Source organism: Caenorhabditis remanei, chromosome X, assembly GCF_010183535.1.
Source record: "Caenorhabditis remanei strain PX506 chromosome X, whole genome shotgun sequence".
In the NCBI taxonomy this organism is placed as follows: domain Eukaryota; kingdom Metazoa; phylum Nematoda; class Chromadorea; order Rhabditida; family Rhabditidae; genus Caenorhabditis; species Caenorhabditis remanei.
Window position 1 is genome coordinate 16,217,601 of NC_071333.1, and position 17,813 is coordinate 16,235,413.

Below are 17,813 nucleotides of genomic sequence, written 5' to 3' on the forward strand. Positions count from 1 at the left end.
ATAAATAATAATATTTGACTAATAATTCTCGTATAAGTTCCTTGTGGCCTTTTAGGTGAAATGATTTTGCTGTATACTATAATAAAAACAAGACTGATGTGAATAAATTGTTTTTTGTCTTTTTTGTAGCCCCTCCTCCATACTCCGGCTCATCATCATATATTGTTGTATACGAGATCTAGAAATTGAATTATTACAACATAACTAAAAGAAGAGGAATATGAATGTTCCGAGTTTCTTTTCATTTCCTAGTTTTTGTTCAATTTAATTAAAATGTTCATATGAAATGCTGAGATGTATTTTCGAAGCTATTTTTAGTTATACATGCTAGTCGAATCCAACTGAAAGTGTGAACGAAAACCAATTGGAATTTTGTTTTTGGTTCAATCACGACATGCAAAATTCCGTGTCGGCTCGTGTCCGGTCGAAAAATTGCGGGCCGGATTGGAATTTGTAAACATTTTACTACAATTCTTTGCAAAATTTATTTCAGAAAATGTTCCCTTTTTTCTCAGTTATATTCCTCAAAAAACTTTGAAACCTACAAAAAATCAGTCTTCACGTTTTTTTTTACAAATCAAATCGTGAAATTTTTGAAAAATTGATATTTTCAGTACTGAATTTCCGGCCCGACCCGTTGCAGGTTTTATCTACTTGGCATTTTACAAATGTAAAGCGGTATCTCTGAAAATGGTGGTACTTGATAATATCTTCTCAGTCTTAGAAAGAATATGTGATCATCAATTCCCTTCCCGTCAGTTTCACCCATATAAAATGTTCCAGAACATCAAAAATTCCTGCTAAAAGACCTAATTTTTATCATATCTTCTTTTGACATGCATTTTCTCGGTCCTTCCTCTCATTATGAAGTATGTTGTGCAGTCATGCAAGTGACACTTTTGTTTTGATCCTAAACTCATTTTGTGTTGTTGTTATAGTGAGAAAAAACGACGAACATCTTTCTGTTACTAAATTTTTTATTCCCATCGTTTCTTGTTTTCAGTTTGCACAGTGAGTGGCAAAAAAGTGAAAAAGATGGGGGACAAGTTTTCACTCGACCTGGCTCTCATCATCCTTTAACTTCTTGTTTTTGCAAAACGCTAAGCCGTTCTAGTTTTTTTTTCCATATGACCTATATCATTGGAAAACTGAGAAAACGCTGTTTCCAAATATATATTCAGGTTTTGCCCTCGAGGCCTGGTATTCGAAAAAAATGAAGTGACAGTTCTGAAAAATAACAATTTATTATCTTTTTAACACGCGAAATTTGCAAAAAAAAAGTTTCGCATGTCAGAAAGGTAAAAATTTGTCATTTTTCAGACGTTTGACCTTGTTTTTCTCGAATACCAGGTTTCTAGAGGATAAACTGAATATAAATATGAAATCAGCTATTTCTCAGCTTTCCATCGATATAGGTTAACTCCAAACTAGCTTCATGGCTTTCACAAGTTAGTGTTTCGTTCAGAAAAGTTTATATAAAGATCATACTGTTAATTGCTGACATTAACTATCACTACTTTTCTGCAAACATTTCGCAATTAGCAAAAATGCACAAGTGGAAAACTTTCTTGGATCCCATTTACGAAGACAGGTGGTTTTTGAGGGCAAGAGCTCAAATTTAACATCTCATACTTTCATTTGGAGCTATTTCCTGTCGTTTTCTCTTCTACTCTTGGTATCCGTTTCTTTTTTCTTCGTCGAAAGGATATTACGTGAATAGGCATTTCTCGACAATTACTGGTCCGACTTCTCAATATCTATGTTTAGACTTCCTGGAGTTTTTGTTTTTTGTGTTGTTCGAAAAGACCTCCGTACGTTTTTTCTGCATTTCGGCATTTTGTTGTACATACTTTACTTAAAAATGCATTTCATGAGTAGAATCCGTCATTTTTTCCTGCGCATCTTTGCCATGAGCAAAGTCTTAACTTTGGAATAATGAAAATTGTTTAAAATTGTTCTGACATTCCCAAAAGATGATCTTCCTAAAAGTTGAGTGCAATAAGTTCAAGTGTTTTTTTTTCTCACAACAATTTGTTCTCCTGTCCTGTCGTTTTCCGAAAAAAAGGTACCTCGTGCAATAAGTGTTGCATGAGTTATGAAGGATTATGACCAGTGGACCCCTAGTACCAAAAGTGGTTTTTTGTGCTCCGAAACTTTAAGAAACATTCTTTTTCCCGCTGCATACTCTACCAAATGATGCACACTTTTACGTAGCGTGGCGTGCAACTTTTTGATGAATCGTACGAGTGTACACATTTCATTCCAATGAAAAATTAATAGAATAACCAATTCTATCGTTTCCCTTCAAAAAATTTGGGCAGAAAAACCAAACGAATAGAAGCGAGCGTACCCTTTTATTGCCTTTCAGTCGGTTACTTACCTAATGTTCATCGAAATCCTCTTGTTTTTTGTTTCGCTCTCTTTTTTAGCCGATGCGCTGAAAAAAACGCTGAAAAAACCAAAACATGTCTGCGGAATGTTTTCGATGTGACAAAACTATCAAAACTTTAAAGAAGAAATGAAATTTAGAAACTTTATAACTGAAAATGTCACCTAAAAAACTGAAAACAGTTATTCCAGACCCAATTGTTCATTTTTCACAGGCATGTGAGTTCATAAGAGTGAACTTATATTTAATGTATATTTCCTGATGTATTTCGTCTCTAACATCAACAAACCTCCCCACCAAACCTTGTTTGTTCCAACACCACACAGTTTCTAATGTACACCTTTTCCTCCTTCACCATCATCATCATCATCATTTTGTTTGATGCTCTCATTGAACATTCCATCGTTATTCTAAGAAATCGAAGTATCTCTGAGTATATTTCCCTCATCTTTATTCAATTCTTTCCTTTTCTGATTGGTCAGAACATTTCAGTCACTCACTTTATTTTACATATTCATCCCACCGACTATTTTGCATTGGGTGGTTGTGGTAGTGTATTTGTATTTTAATTCGTTCGAATAGTAATTAGTTTGCAATGCAACTCAAGATAGCTTTGCCACTCAATACCACGAAATTAGTGAAAAATGAATGAAACATTTTGGGTGATGTTTGAACAGAGGAATCCTTCCCTTCTTCATTCAAATAATATTAGACTAATATGGAAGAGGAGTACGGTAGCCGTTTCATGTCAAATTTATTCACTTACACTGTTTTTTTCTACTCAGTCAATCCTTAATCCATCTTTTAACATTTCCCGACCTATTTGTATTGTCCTCACAGGAAAACAGGAAAAACACGGGTAATCTCCTCCTTCTCCTACAATTTTATGATGTCTTCTTTTACTCTTTTCGTTTTTCTTCACAATTTAATTTGATAGAATTTGATTCGCAGTGATTCCGTTGCAGTAGCAAAAAAAGAGCAATTAATTTCTCAACCCACTCTTTGCTTCTTCTTTCATGTTGTATTCTTCCTGGTTGCAATACCAAAACCAATTTTTTCCCTTTTCTCTATCATTCCGTTTCGATTCTTTTGAATTTTTGAAATTCCGGGATTGAGATTCCTGCTGCTCCCAATTCATCATTGTGATCTCAGAATTTTCGACGGAAATGGCGTGAGGACGAGGTCCTTAAAGACACCCATCCATGCATATCCCAAAGAGGAGAGAGAAAAACACTTTTTGCCCGTTTCGAAGAAAACGTTTCGGACATAGACCGGCTTTTTTGGCAACTTTTAGTATTGGGAAGAACACCCAGAAGGATAATAACATCGGATATGTCCAAAAAGTGAATGAGCACAGACCCAATAGCCCTTTTTCTAAACTCAGCAACTCTAGGTGAGAAAAACATTGGCTGTTTCAATTTTGGAATAAAAATTATTTAATCCTACATTATGAATAATTTTTGTCACAGTATAGGTCTTGTTTTTTCTAAATGTCGTTTTCAAACTTTGGGTCTAAAGTGCTTAAGACATTCTTTAAAGTTTCAGCTTCCTCCCTCCCTATTTACTTCCTCATTCACCTTAAGCGAGTAGACATGAACTATTTGTTTTGGAGGATTTATTTATCTAAAACCGAACACAAAACCTTTGACCCTTTATATCCGAATATTCGTTCTCCACATGTGTTCAGAAAAATGTCATCAGAATTGTTTTAATGATGATTAAAAACTGGAAAACGGCAAGGCAAAAATTGAGTGGTCATAATCATAATGACTTGCAATCAACAAAACAATTATTTCACGTCATGTACTCTATTCTATTGTAATTTCTGAAAAAATGAAAACAATATCCGGCACGTATGATTCACAGGTTCACATAGACTTGAAATGTTTCAAATGGTCCTTAAATTAAAATTTTGATGTGAGTCCCCAACTCTCGTATTAATCAAGAACCAATTACATATATCTCAAAATATCTCCAAGTTCAAACTCCCAAAAGTTCTTTTCAAGACATCCGCTGTCGCGGCTCATTTCACTCCACTATTTTCATCCCTCCTATCGTGCAGAAGATTTTCAGAGCACTAATCCAATTACACTCATAATCTCTTTTTTCTCATACCTGTCACAAACCATTGCTTTCTTTTTTTCATTCCATTCACATCGTTCATTTTTTTCAACTTTGTCTGAATCTAATGTTCTGTGTTATATATATTATCTTAGAAATCATCATTTTCATAGCTTTTTCTGCTTCTGAACATCAGATAACAATAAAAAGAAAATAAAGAACAAAACTTTGAAAAAATAAAATAAAACTAAGTTTTCAAAGTTCCTGCTTCTTTTTCTCCAGTCATTGTCTGGGACACTCATTGGTGACACATCTCTGAAATAATAGTGCAGAAATAGCCATAGAGGCTTCTCCTAACGGTTTTCCGGTGAGTTGACAATAAAAACGTAGGAGGAATCCGGTTGTTACCAGTTTTCTATTTAACGCCACTAATTTTCATTCGTATTTTGCTATAATTACACAGAACACTAGACTGTGTGTCGTTCTCTTTATTCCTCAAAATAATTTTTCATCTTTCAAACTTTGTGGCTATTCTGGTCCTGTTTTTTTGATCGTGTTTTGCAGAATTGTCCTACGAAAACGAACTTGACTTGAATATTCAGCGAAATGCATAGTCGTTCTATTTTGACTATTTTGATGTTCTTGTTGAATTTCTCAGTATCCATTTTTTGAATAAACGGCATGTCACGTCTTAAAATCGTTATATAGGAAATCACGCACGTTCAAAATCTGATGCATCTAGATTTGTGAATTTTCGGTTTTGGTGTCATTCTGTTTCTAGTTTTTTTATAAGAAGACTCATGGTGTTAGTGATGTGTACATTTCTGTCAACAACTATCGAAGTCCGTGACTTTTCATCTTTTCTAGAACATACTTTCGTGTCTTCAAGTTAGTTCGTGACAAAAGTACAGAACTATTCATCATTTCCGGATCAAAACGGAAGAAAATGTTTGGACCCGTTCAGACTGAATTATTTTCCAGCGAGTCATGCCAGTTTTTTGGCTGCTCTACATCATCGGTATACATCGGAGCGGATAGCGAGAAATAAACATGTTCTCGGCACGCAACTCGACAATTAAGGATTATGGATATAAGTGTCCGTCTCTTCTTTCTTTGCAGGTCGGTACGACTTGACTCCACCCACATCTTTCCGGACGCCTCATTTCTTTCATTTTCTATCCTATTCGCTTTTCGGTTCCCTTTTTCTAGACTTCCAGTACATTAGGATTAGATGAAATGAGTAGAGACATTTTCTCTTCTTCTTCTTCTCCTGCCCCGTTTACTGATCCCTTTATTTCCATTTTTTATTTTTTCTATCAAATTTCCATCTCTTTTTTCTTTCTCAATTCCCATTATAATTCAACCCATCAGACGTTTGCCAATTTCTGCCCACAAGAATTGACATTTTTGAAAACGTAAAGCTATTACACATTTATACGGAATATACGTTCCCCCGCAATAATTTTGTCAGCGGCTTTTCTCTTAGGCGTAGCTTTAATCAAATCTCTTTTCTTTCAGTAAGAGAGAATGATAGCATAGAAATCTCTATTCATCATTTCGCGTTTTCCACTAGCCATAGTAATCGCTAATCTCAGAACTCACCCCCTGTTTTCCACATTTTCTGATTTCTTTTCTATTATGTCAGTCTATACATTTCCCTGTCTTTGGTACGTATTATACAATGGGAACAATAGATGAGACTCGGTTCATTCTGATAGAACACAACGTAAAAGAAGAGCTGTCCGTGCGATTAATTTGTTTTTCGAAAAGGACAGATTTCGATCTGAAATTTTTATAATGTTCTGATAATGTTTTCGAACAATATGACACATTTTTATATTTCGGAAGGAAACAACAAAATTAGCCGCGGTCTTCGTTTTTTCTTGGTACGAGAAGACAGTGCCTGAGAACAATATGGTTTTTGAATACATTTCCATTGTTTCTGATCGAATAAGACCTGATACATCCAAAACCAAACCAACCAAGTCATTTGGCAGAAATAGAATATCCTCCTTAACACCAGATAATCTCAAATTGAACCCTCCTTAACATGATATAAAGTCAAGAATGTTCGTCATTTATTCTTATGTTCTTCCTGTTAGTTTATAGATTTCTTCTCCATCTCTTTTACGTTATTCCGAATATCCTATGAACCATGTCCGACTCGGTTCGTTGACTCCTTTTCTTGCCATTCTTGTGTGAGAGCTCAAGGGTTTCTCGTCTGAAATTTTTCCTCCTTTTTCCTTCTGTATGCTGCATTGACAGGGTTTGGTCACAATCATGATTTCTTTAATATGAACTGTTTTTCTTCAATTTCCAATTTCCAGTTAAGAGTCATTTTTTAATTAGCTAGGAATAATAACCATTATCATTAATTGTCAATCTTGATGAGTGCATGGCTCTCCAAAGTTAATGTGATGGTAATTATCTTTATAGTTTTTTCATTTTTTCTCTCTCTAAAGACTCCCATACATAATAACTGTTTGAGTCGAGCTCACATTTCTTTTCGAGAAAAAATGGAACAAAGGAGAAATATGAGAAAAACTTCCAGTTTTGAAGCTACACCCTGCAAGTTGGAACTTTTGGTTTCCTGGTAGGTTTCCTGGCACAGTAATTCAAAGAACGTTCCTTTGTTGTTTTATTTTCTTGGATTCTTGTTAAGAGGTACACGATGACGGCCGTTCAAAAATTTGTTTGGCTTCTTCATCCCTTCTCACATATTTATTACCACCACATAGTCATTCTCATCTCGACCAGTAGTTACACACACGATACCATTTAGTAGTAGGGCATCGTAAAATATCAAATGTACGCTATGAGCTTTTTTTCTTAGAAGTCTGAGAAGCTCAAGATTTTTCAAGAAATTGTTGTGACTTATGACGTCACCTCTATCGGGGGGGACACCTCGTTTTTTTAAGAACACTGCATTCTGAGGCTAGTTTTGCTTTAGAAAACAAACAGATATTTTGGAAAAAGTTTTGTTTCGAAAAATACTTAAACATAAACAATTAGTGAGTAGTACTCCCCATGTTCATTTTTAAACGGATTCTTTGTTCTGCGTGGAGTTTTTCTCTTGGAAGTACAAAAACTGGAAACCCTGTTCAGTTTTTTTGCTCAATCTTCAATTTAGTTCAATCTGCGATGATACGAAAAAGATTCCAAATTTACGCTCGAAAAAGTTCTAGCTGAAAACATTACTTTTTTAAACAAATGAAGATCAGGTTCTTTCTGACCTATAAAAGGTTTACTTCCGCTTTTTGATCCATTTACTTCTTCAGATGATAAAGACAATGCTGTTTTTCCAAAAATCTTCATATATTTTATTGTTTTCCTAAGGTCATCCATAGTTGTTTTCCCTCCTTCCACAAACTCATGGTAAAAAAAAAGCCCTTTACTTTTTCTTCTCCACGCATGAACTTTGGTTCCTGCCCCGTTTTTTCTTGTTTCTTTTAACCAAAACTCGATTATCTGTCAACTAGACCCTCCTTTCTTTTTCAAAACTAATTTTTTGTTCGGTTTCAGTGTGTGACACAACACTTCGAACTATGGCTATGAACTCAACGATCATCTCGCTTCTCAGTAATACAACGCTGATGGATGCCACCGATCAGCCGGGATATTCTGGTACTGCTAAGGACGCGATGTGCACTTTTCCAACTAATTTTGCGGAGGTTGATTATATCAGTACTTATATCTATCTACTCGCGATCCCAACGATTTGTGTGCTCGGTGCCGGAGCTGCTGTAATGTGTATTGTGGTATTCACTAGGAAGCAAATGAGGTGAGTAAAAATTACTGTAGTCGGAGGGAATTATAGGTTTAAATTTCAAATACAAAGGAAATGTTAACTTTATCAATTTCAAAATCCAATTATATATTTCTTTTTTCTACCGAACGTGAATTTTCAATATCCATTTCTAATGTAGACATCTGAACTTATCTGTGTATATTAATAATCTTTTCATAATCTTCTTTTATGAGAATCTCAAGACTAATTTTCCATTCCTCATTTCCTATTTCTCTCCATTTTCTGGGTATGTTCAAATAAGATAAAGTTCAAGGGAAATGAAAAAAGACCAATATAACATTCCAATATATATAACCATGTATACAATACAACACGTCAAAAAAATGTTGCAGATCATCACTCAACGTCTATCTTGCTGGTTTATCGGTTTTCGATCTTATCTTGCTATCCTTCAGCGCACTGATCTTTTCACCGCTTCAAGGTTGCGTTTTGCAGGTGAGAGTGACATTGAGTTGATATTCAGTGGAATATCTAATAGGATTTGTATGAATTCGCAACAATTTATTCATGAAAGAGCTTAAAGAAAAAACGGAAAATGATGCAATGGTTTTAATTGAAAAGGGTTAGAGCTTTTATCTTATAAGAGTAAAGTTTAAGCTTGTAAGTCCAGAAAGCTTAATACCACTGACGTACTTCAACGGATTATTTTGAAAGAAGGTGGCTTCTATTTATATCTTCTGCTTATAGGGACATGGTGACACAACGGTTTGTCACTTCTTCTGGAGATCCACACCATGGACATTACCTATATCTAACATTGCCCAGTGTGGTAGTGTCTGGACATGTGTCGCTGTAACGGTCGACCGATTTCTGGCAGTCAATTACCCGCTTCATAGCAAAATTTGGTGTACACCACGTCGGGCTGCTACGATTCTGGTGGCTATCACGATTTTCAGTATTGTGTTCAAGGTAGGGCTCGTTAAGTTTTTCCGACAACTGTTATTTTTGGTATTGTGTCTATTAAAGGCTAGAATTATCCAACTTATTATAGCTTCCAACTATACTCCTGTGAAGAGCAGTCATTTTCAGGCACCAATGTTCTTCGAACTGACCAATGATGATTGTGGTCGACTGCGAACTTCTTTTCTCAGAGATAACAAGTATTACAAAGAATACTATGTAACATTTGGGTACCTCATCGCGCTTCTCTTGATTCCTTGGACTATAATGATCATTTTGAATGTTTTTGTTGTGAAAGCAGTGCACAAGGCGTATAAGATTCGTAGATCAATGCAAGGTGGAAAGAATAATCAAGAGGAGAAAGATCGAAGGTGAGTCGATGATGTGAACCATTGTGGTTTTAATTTATAATACTTTTACTGAAAAAAAGTTCGGTTCTCTAGGTGTAGTTATTCACAAACAAATTTTTGAAAGACATTTTTGAATGATTTTCTTCTTTTTTTCATGGCATGTCAAAAGCTAGGAGCACAAGAACCGAACCAAAAGCATGTACCATTTCAAAAAATCTATCGCTCAACCTTTCCCTCTCCTATTTTCGATTCGTCAAAATTCCAAAATGCGTAGAAAACATTTTGTTCCCCAAGTTCAGAAACAGTCTCAGATGCACCCTGATGGCTATCGCTATGGTGCTCACTTTCTTGGTTTTCAACGTGGTCGCCGCAGTGAACAACTTGGCTGAAACGGTTTTCGAAGTCAGCTTAGGATTCTGGAGCCCAATTGGTAACCTGCTCATCTGCTTGAATAGGTATCCTCAAATATCAAAAATAGAATCTATTTTGCACTTTCAGTGCTTCCAATATCGTGATCTACTCCTTATTTGGAGCCAGATTCCGTCAAATGTGTGTTCTTATGCTTTGTGGCAGACAGAGCCGGTGGATGGAGTGGCTCAAAGTTGGAAGGTACCCTCCTCAGTAATCCTTTCAGCCCCTAATTCATAATACTAATTTGTTCTAATTACAGAAGTATGGTCAGTGACTGGGATGGACGAGATGGGACTACCAGAAAAACGAGTTTGGATGCCAGCACTGCTCTATTAAGCGCTCGGGTTGGTAATTTAAAAAATTGGAAATATTGTTAATGAGATATCATATTTCATCATATTAGGAAGCACTGGTTCAAAAAATTTCTTCTTCTTATCTATGCTTTCGCTTTATGTGTTCCGCCTCTCAAAATACTATTACAGCGTATGACCATTTCAAATTTTATTACATACCCAATGGTAAGTTTTGTGTGAAGACTGGGTTTTCGGAATAGACGAGCAATGATTTGGCGTGCAGTTTTAGTTATTTCTTCCCCCGACTGATTTTGCATGAAAATTACCCCTTTGTTACTATTCAATGATTTTTAGCTACTATTTCTATGAATTTATTACTTTATCAATTAGTTGTTTGTTTCCTGATTTGAAAACCTATTGTTTTCCCTCGTTAGAAACTACATGGTTTTCCTCTAGAATTTGTTCTGTTTACCATCAAAATAAGTAGATATTATGATTTATACTAGATATCACTTAAAATTTCCTATTAAAACTCATTAACCTTACAGAGTTCCCGTAGGTGGAGCAAACGAAGCCAAAGTGGAGCACCACATCAGCCAGCCGCTCGCAAGGACACCGTTATTTATACAAGTGCTCAGAATAGACTCTCACTTCAAAGCACCCCGTCGTGAAAATAATTATTCTAAAGTCATATCTAATTTCTGTATATATCTTTATGACGCAAGTTCCGGTTTATTGGTTTCCCACTGCTTCTGTTTTTTTTCTTAAGTTATTGTTCATAATTTATTTTAAAAAATTTGTCAGTTTAATGACACGGATGTTGACAAATATCATTATGCATTGAAAATTTTTTTATATTTTGCTTTATTTCTTATGTGTGCTTCACTGCTTCCGCAAATGTGTGTTTTTTAAATTGCCATCTTTTTGAAAACCTGTATAGTATCAATTGTCTAGTCAAAATGTAGTACTGGTTCACGTTCTTCCCCCATCCCGATTTTTCCGATCTCTTGTATTCTCATTTGGGTTTATCCGGTTTTCATATTATTAAATGCTGCTCGGCTAGTGTTTTCGTACGCTTTTTGTTTGTTGGAACAATTTTTTTCACAATTCCACATTTCCCTTTACGGTGAAAACTTTTTCAATTCACATCAGATTTGATAACTCTATTTTTGAGTAAAAATGAATAAACTTTTATTTCAAATCCTCTTTTTTTGAAGAGTTTCACATTTAGAGCTAAATATATGCTGCCAACATTCTTATTTCTCGGGATGCTCGATATTCCTAATAGTGTTCGGGGCAAATAGATAGAGAAGCAGGTGGTCAGCAAAAGGGGACACCCCTGACCGCAGTGTGTGGTAACCATTAGCAACGCGAGCAGGCAAATTTGGTTCCATTTGCTGCTCGTATTCCTTCAAATTGTTCAAAATGTCTCGACCAGTTCCACCGCCACCGAAAAATATGTTCAGGTAAGATAATTTTAATTAATTGATGTTTCAAAATTCAAACTTGTCAAATTTCGGCCATGTCGGGTATGGCTGAGATTTTGCTCCGCCCGGCCCGGCCCGACTCGCCCTGATTTTTTGAACTGTTAAAAGATTTTACATTTTAAAAATTCAATTCCTTGATGCATAAATAGCTTTTGATTGAATTCTAAAGTATAGTCAAAAATTCTACATTTTCGGGAAAAAAATCAAAAATTTTCAACATTTCGTTCAAAATTTCGTTGAACAAATTTTTAATTTCAAATTCCGGCACGGTCCGCGACTAAATAAAATAGATCGGAAGTTTGCTTCGGTAGCCCACTGCGTTTATTATCCAGCCATTATAAATTTTTATTTCAGGGAAGATTCGTCTTCTGATGAAAATGAAGCTGTTGATCCAGGAAACAGCAACATTTTTCATAGAAGGCGTGAGAATAACCAAATCGAAGCACCCAGTGAGAATGAGAATGATGAAGTCTTCCATCCAGCTGCTGAGGATGTTGAAACTGTCGAGGTCATCAAAACAGACAACGACAAAGTTGAAGAACCAGCAGCAATTCCAAATTTGAGAAACCGTCGAGTGTCTTACGGTAGGATTCCCGTTCCCCCTATGGCAGTTACAGTGGCGGATATTCAAGAAGCAGCGAAACAGGTTTTTGTCTTAATACAACAAAAAGAGAAAATAATTGAAGTGGTATTTAGAGCAGAGAAGAAAACGGTAAAGAAGAAGTGGAAGTTAGAAAACCAGTGGACACAAGACGCTCATCAGTTAGCTTGGATGTTTTCAAAGGGTTTAGGGATCCACATGACAAGAAGAATATGCCAGCCAAGGATAAGACTATCTACGTGGAAGGACCAAGTGAGTTTAAATCAAATTTTATTTTTCTCAACCACTGCAAACAGATGTTTTCTATTCTATTCAGATGGGAAGTTCCGTGAGATGAAGAAAGGGAGGTTTTGGGACAAAGACAAATTTGAGTCCCCAATTATCATTAAACCTAAAAAGAAAGAAAAAGAATCAATTATTCCATATCTACTGAAAGCACCTGGACAAGCATTCCGTACACAACGGGTGTATAACCAACTTGCCAATATCATTCAAGGTTTTCTGGCTGGAATCACTGTGATGCTGGCAATTTTCTCGTTTAATTTGGATGCTTATGTATGTTTTCTCGATAAGAATGCTATATTGATTTGATTTTTAGGTTTTGGTAGGTGGATATCGTTTGATGAGTCTTCCTATCCATGCAGCCTTCATGGTTGCATTCACTGTTGGTTTGGTATCAGCTATCGATAGGTATAGCCTCTCAAAACTGCTGGTAGCAACTAAATAACTCAATTTGCAGAACTGGAATATACGAAGTAGAGCATTTCACTTCAAGAACGCGATTGACAGCTACAATTCACAACAATGGGTTGTTCACAGTCATTGTCTGGTTCTGTGGTTTGATCTCTACCCTTCTTTGTATACAGTTGGAAAGTCAACTTGCGTTTGCAGTATGTTTACTTAGTTTGATTATTCAAAAAATGTTATTGCAGCCAACCAGAATACCAGCTGACAGTCTTATTTACAAGTGGAGAATCTTCAATGTTCTAAGAGCTCTTACTGCAGCCCTCGGTTTTCTTCTATTGGCGTTCAAACCTGATTCGGATACTATGGCTAAAGAATTAAGGACGTAAGGGAGCACTTTCGGATTACTAAAGACAAAAATCTTGATTTTCAGAGCCATTTTCGATCAATTGGAGCTTGTAACAACTGATCCAGACAGACAAAAGATCATATTGACTGCTATGAAGATTTGAAGACGTTCAGTTTCTTATCATAATTACATTGTGTCTTTTTTTGTTATCTTGAGACCATGGTCATGTAGTTTACATATATTTATCGACAGGTTTGATTGATGACATAATAAATCTTCAATTTCCGTCCGTATGGCTTTTTGGGAGAAAAATTCATTTCCGGTAGGGAATCAGATGCATTGTTTCTCACCAGGTTTATTTTGGGAAAGTCGTGAAAGAGGAAAAAAATACATTCAATCATTCTCAAATCCCATTCGCTACCGTATCTGGTCCCAAATCTCGAAAATGTAATGGCGGACACATATAATTGCATGTTAGGTGGCTTCAGAAAAGACCTTGTTCTTTTTTAGTGCTTCTCCCCCCTACGATTCGTCTTCCAGCTCGTTGACTCCACTCCTTTCTTCATTTTTTCCATCTTGCCCTCCATCCTTTCTTCTAAATTTGTGTTTTGTTCCGCAGATTCATCTTCGCATTCTCCCATTAAAAGAAGTTGTCCCAGCAATGCCCCCGACAACCAGCGCCGAGATTTTCGCATGACATTTGCCATCATCTTGACGAAAATGAATGGAGCCCGTCAATTCTTTTAATGAAAACGTTGAATGCGGACCTTCTTTTTTCGTTTTCATTTTTGTCCTTCATCACATTTTCTTCCTGACAATCCTTTTTCTGCTTGGCATTCTCTTCTCATCTCGACACCAAATGTGCTGCACTATAGTGTCGAAAAAAAAAGCGTCGTTCGATGCCGACCCTGCCTTTGTCTTCCCCGTCTCCGATTTTCTTACTATACCTCTCCTTTTCCATTCGTCCGTGTGACCGAAGGCAAAGACAACGGTTCGCGGGGGAAGGAAATCACAACAACCCCCACAGACGGCGTCGAGAACTGTTGCGTCTTTCTGCGCATCGATAGTGTCCGATGACTGCCAACGGTCGAGAACCAAATGGGTTTGCGCTCTAATGCAAACCTCTCAATTAATAATCTTCTCGAGATTGACAGTAATGTTTTTCTCTCTCTCAAGTCGCAACAATTTCATACTTGTTGCGTTGTGTTACACCGCGTATCCTTTCTTTTCTTTCATTCATCTGTCACTTTGCAACTTTCATTTGATGCGTCTCTTTCTCTCTGCTCGAAAACAGTTTGTTTATATGTAAAGCGTGTGAAAACTTTCTCTTTTACTTTCTCTTTTCTGAAAAAAGCGAATCGACTTTCTCTTTATTGTTTTAGAACTGCTATGGAGTCCAGCTCTAGTGGTGGAGCGGTGGCTGAGCACTCTAGACGTCGTATCGCGTATTACTATGACGCGAATATCGGAAACTACTACTATGGTGTAGAACACGTCATGAAACCCAACCGTATCCGTATGGCTCATCACTTGATTCTTAACTACGGAATGTACAGACATCTCGGAATCTTTGTGAGTTGACCTTTTATTTTCACATTTTGAAACAGAATAATTATTCAGAGACCATTCCCAGCAACTGTTGAGGAAATGAGCCGATTCCACAATCCTGGGTACCTCGAGTTCCTCAAAAAAGCTACTCCGGATAATTTGAATCGCTTGGGCGGGGGAATGTTAAAATGTAAGTGACATTTGAATTGGCAACACCAAGTGACCAATCGAAAAACGTTGTGCATACACATGTTTCTTAGTTATCAGTTGCAAAATAGGAAACTGCTTATCAAAACGTCAAAACGCAACATCGCATGTTCGCCAACTAAATGCTCAACCAAACATTTGAGTCGATATTAAGATGCGCCTATTATACTCTTAATGACGGTCGAATACATTGAAGGGAGTATGTCAATAATTGTTTGTTCAAACAGGTTGATGGTATTACCTTTTCTGCAGAATGCACTTTACAAATTGAACGTCGCAACCGTATGAGAATTGTCTGTTGGAAATAACTTCTTAAATAGTGTGTTTTAGTTAGAAATGGTGTTTCAAGGGTTTAACGAGTTTTTGAACAGTCATAGGCCCGGGTACTGGGCGCCGAAATTCAAATTTCAAATTTTTTCGAGTTTTTGAAATTTTTTTAATTTTTTCGCGAAAAAGTCAAGTTTTCGACTATCAGTCAGAATTAGAAAACAATTATTCAAAAATCATCAAAAAAGCTCACATTTTCAGTGAAAAATTTCAAAAATTTCAGAAAAAACTTGATTCATTTTTTGAAGCCGGACCAGGTTTTGACAAGTATGCTAAAAATAGGGAAACATATGAATACTTCCAATTTTAGATAGATGCATTGTGACAAACTAGCAGAGCACACCATATCCCTAAAATGTTAATTAAATTAGAAACTTCAGACAACGTTGGTGAGGACTGTCCAGTTTTCGATGGACTCTTCGAGTTCTGCCAACTCAGCAGTGGCGGATCTCTGGCTGCTGCCATCAAATTGAACAAAAAACGAGCCGACATTGCAATTAACTGGATGGGAGGTCTTCACCATGCTAAGAAAGGCGAAGCATCTGGATTCTGCTACACCAATGACATCGTCCTTGGAATTTTGGAGCTGTTGAAATACCACAAGCGTGTTCTCTACGTTGATATCGATGTTCATCATGGTGATGGTGTGGAAGAAGCATTCTACACTACCGATCGTGTGATGACAGTCTCATTCCACAAGTTTGGAGATTTCTTTCCGGGAACTGGTGACATCAAGACCACTGGTCATGGAATCGGCAAGAATTTCTCGGTGAACGTGCCACTAAAGAGCGACATCAATGATCAGAGTTATCAAAGCATTTTTAAGCCGGTCATGCAAAGAGTTATAGAACGTTTTGAGCCGGCAGCCATTGTTCTCCAATGTGGAGCCGACTCTTTAAACGGAGACCCGCTGGGACGGTTCAATATGACACTCAAGGGTCATGGGGAGTGTGTTCGTTTCCTCCGTTCGTTCAATATTCCCATGATGTTACTTGGTGGAGGTGGATACTCACCAAACAATGTTGCTCGATGCTGGGCTTATGAAACAGCGATTGCGTGTAATGTGGAACTTTCCAATGATATTCCATCCAACGATTTCATGGAGTTCTTTGGACCAAACTACAAACTTCACATTGAAGCTCGCAAAGTAGAAAATAAGAACTCACAGAGTTATTTGAACAAGATGAAACAAGAAATCTTCGAGAATTTGAACGACCTCACTTTTGTCCCAAGTGTACAAATGCGACGTGAGTTTTTTTTAAAGACTATCATTCAGACTGGTCACGGGCCGAGCCGGGCCGGCTCAAAATTAGAAATACTCTCGGCCCGTGTTGAAATTGTTTTTGAAATTTCTCTGAAAAAATGGTTGTTTTTGACTAAAATTTGAAATGCACTCAAAAATTCACTCAAAAGGTAACTATGAATAATAACATTTTTCTTCTGAATTTTAGAAAAACTTCAAAACATTTTGTTCAAAAATGAGACTACTTTTGAATCCGAGGCAAGAGAAAGTTCGGCCCGTCACAATTTTTGACAAGTCTGCTATCATTTATTTATCTTTTTTTCAGCAATCCCTGAAGACGCGTTCCAATCTTTCAACGACCCAACGTTAACCGTAGACATGGCCAACCCGGATATTCGTCACGCTCCCCAGATTATGGACAACGTTGTAGCTCATCCAGGAGAATTTTACGACGCCCAGAACACTGCTGGAATGTTCAGACATGAGGAAAACTATGCGCTCAAATTCCCCTACCCTGATCATCAGTACGGATTCTAATGAGATCCTGAAGTTGGGCTACAAGAAATTACTGTATATGATTTTACCTAATAATAATAAGGACGCCATTCATTTTGGTGTTTTGAAGGTTTTTTTCTCCTGGGCGTAGTTCGATTGCTTAGCTAACTTATTACCAATTGTTAGTTTCCTTCCCTATCTTGTTTTATTTAAAGATCTCAATAACTTAGATCCATTGACCTGCTTCTTGTCCATTCTAGTAAATTCATTCCCGTTCCCGATTTTTAAATTTCATTCCCGATTGTCTTCATTTTTATGATTTGCATTTACCAACAAGCCGTCTCAATTGTAATTTTTGTAAAGTAAAAGAATAAACACTCTTCCTTTCAATCGAACTTTCAAAAGTTTCATGACAGCTCCCGGTCGTTTTTTTCTTCATTGATCAGTCCGGTTGGTGAGCAATTTGTGGGGTGTGTGTGAGAAAACGGAAGATTTCGTTTTCGTCGCGGAGGCGCCCTCAAGTGCTTTGTTTCGCGTATACACGAAAAAATATACATGCACTGTGGGGGTCTCATCTCTCCCTCCGTACGATTTTCTGCGGCAGCCATCACTATGTGTATTTTTCTTATTTGCGGTCCCAACAAACATATGCCTGCCGAT

At 36.8% G+C, this 17,813-nt stretch overlaps 3 protein-coding genes across 3 annotated transcripts; all 3 read left to right on the top strand.

The window, feature by feature from the left end:
- Positions 1 to 7,995: 7,995 nt before the first annotated feature.
- GCK72_025250 (uncharacterized protein) lies at positions 7,996 to 10,883 on the top strand (the record flags this gene model as incomplete). Its single annotated transcript, XM_053736258.1, has 8 exons — positions 7,996 to 8,231; positions 8,591 to 8,693; positions 8,946 to 9,167; positions 9,288 to 9,529; positions 9,808 to 9,963; positions 10,007 to 10,117; positions 10,179 to 10,263; positions 10,761 to 10,883. 8 exons carry the CDS (start codon positions 7,996 to 7,998, stop codon positions 10,881 to 10,883), a joined length of 1,278 nt encoding a protein of 425 aa, XP_053579824.1.
- Positions 10,884 to 11,637: 754 nt separating this feature from the next.
- On the top strand, positions 11,638 to 13,496 carry GCK72_025251 (uncharacterized protein; the record flags this gene model as incomplete). The annotated part of the gene is made up of 8 exons (XM_053736259.1): positions 11,638 to 11,678; positions 12,054 to 12,345; positions 12,396 to 12,552; positions 12,617 to 12,855; positions 12,899 to 12,990; positions 13,040 to 13,190; positions 13,233 to 13,369; positions 13,418 to 13,496. The coding sequence occupies 8 exons, from the start codon at positions 11,638 to 11,640 to the stop codon at positions 13,494 to 13,496; spliced, it is 1,188 nt and encodes a 395-aa protein (XP_053579825.1).
- A 1,226-nt stretch (positions 13,497 to 14,722) lies between these two features.
- On the top strand, positions 14,723 to 17,195 carry GCK72_025252 (uncharacterized protein; the record flags this gene model as incomplete). Its single annotated transcript, XM_003100182.2, has 4 exons — positions 14,723 to 14,905; positions 14,954 to 15,071; positions 15,796 to 16,662; positions 16,984 to 17,195. The coding sequence occupies 4 exons, from the start codon at positions 14,723 to 14,725 to the stop codon at positions 17,193 to 17,195; spliced, it is 1,380 nt and encodes a 459-aa protein (XP_003100230.1).
- Positions 17,196 to 17,813: the final 618 nt, after the last annotated feature.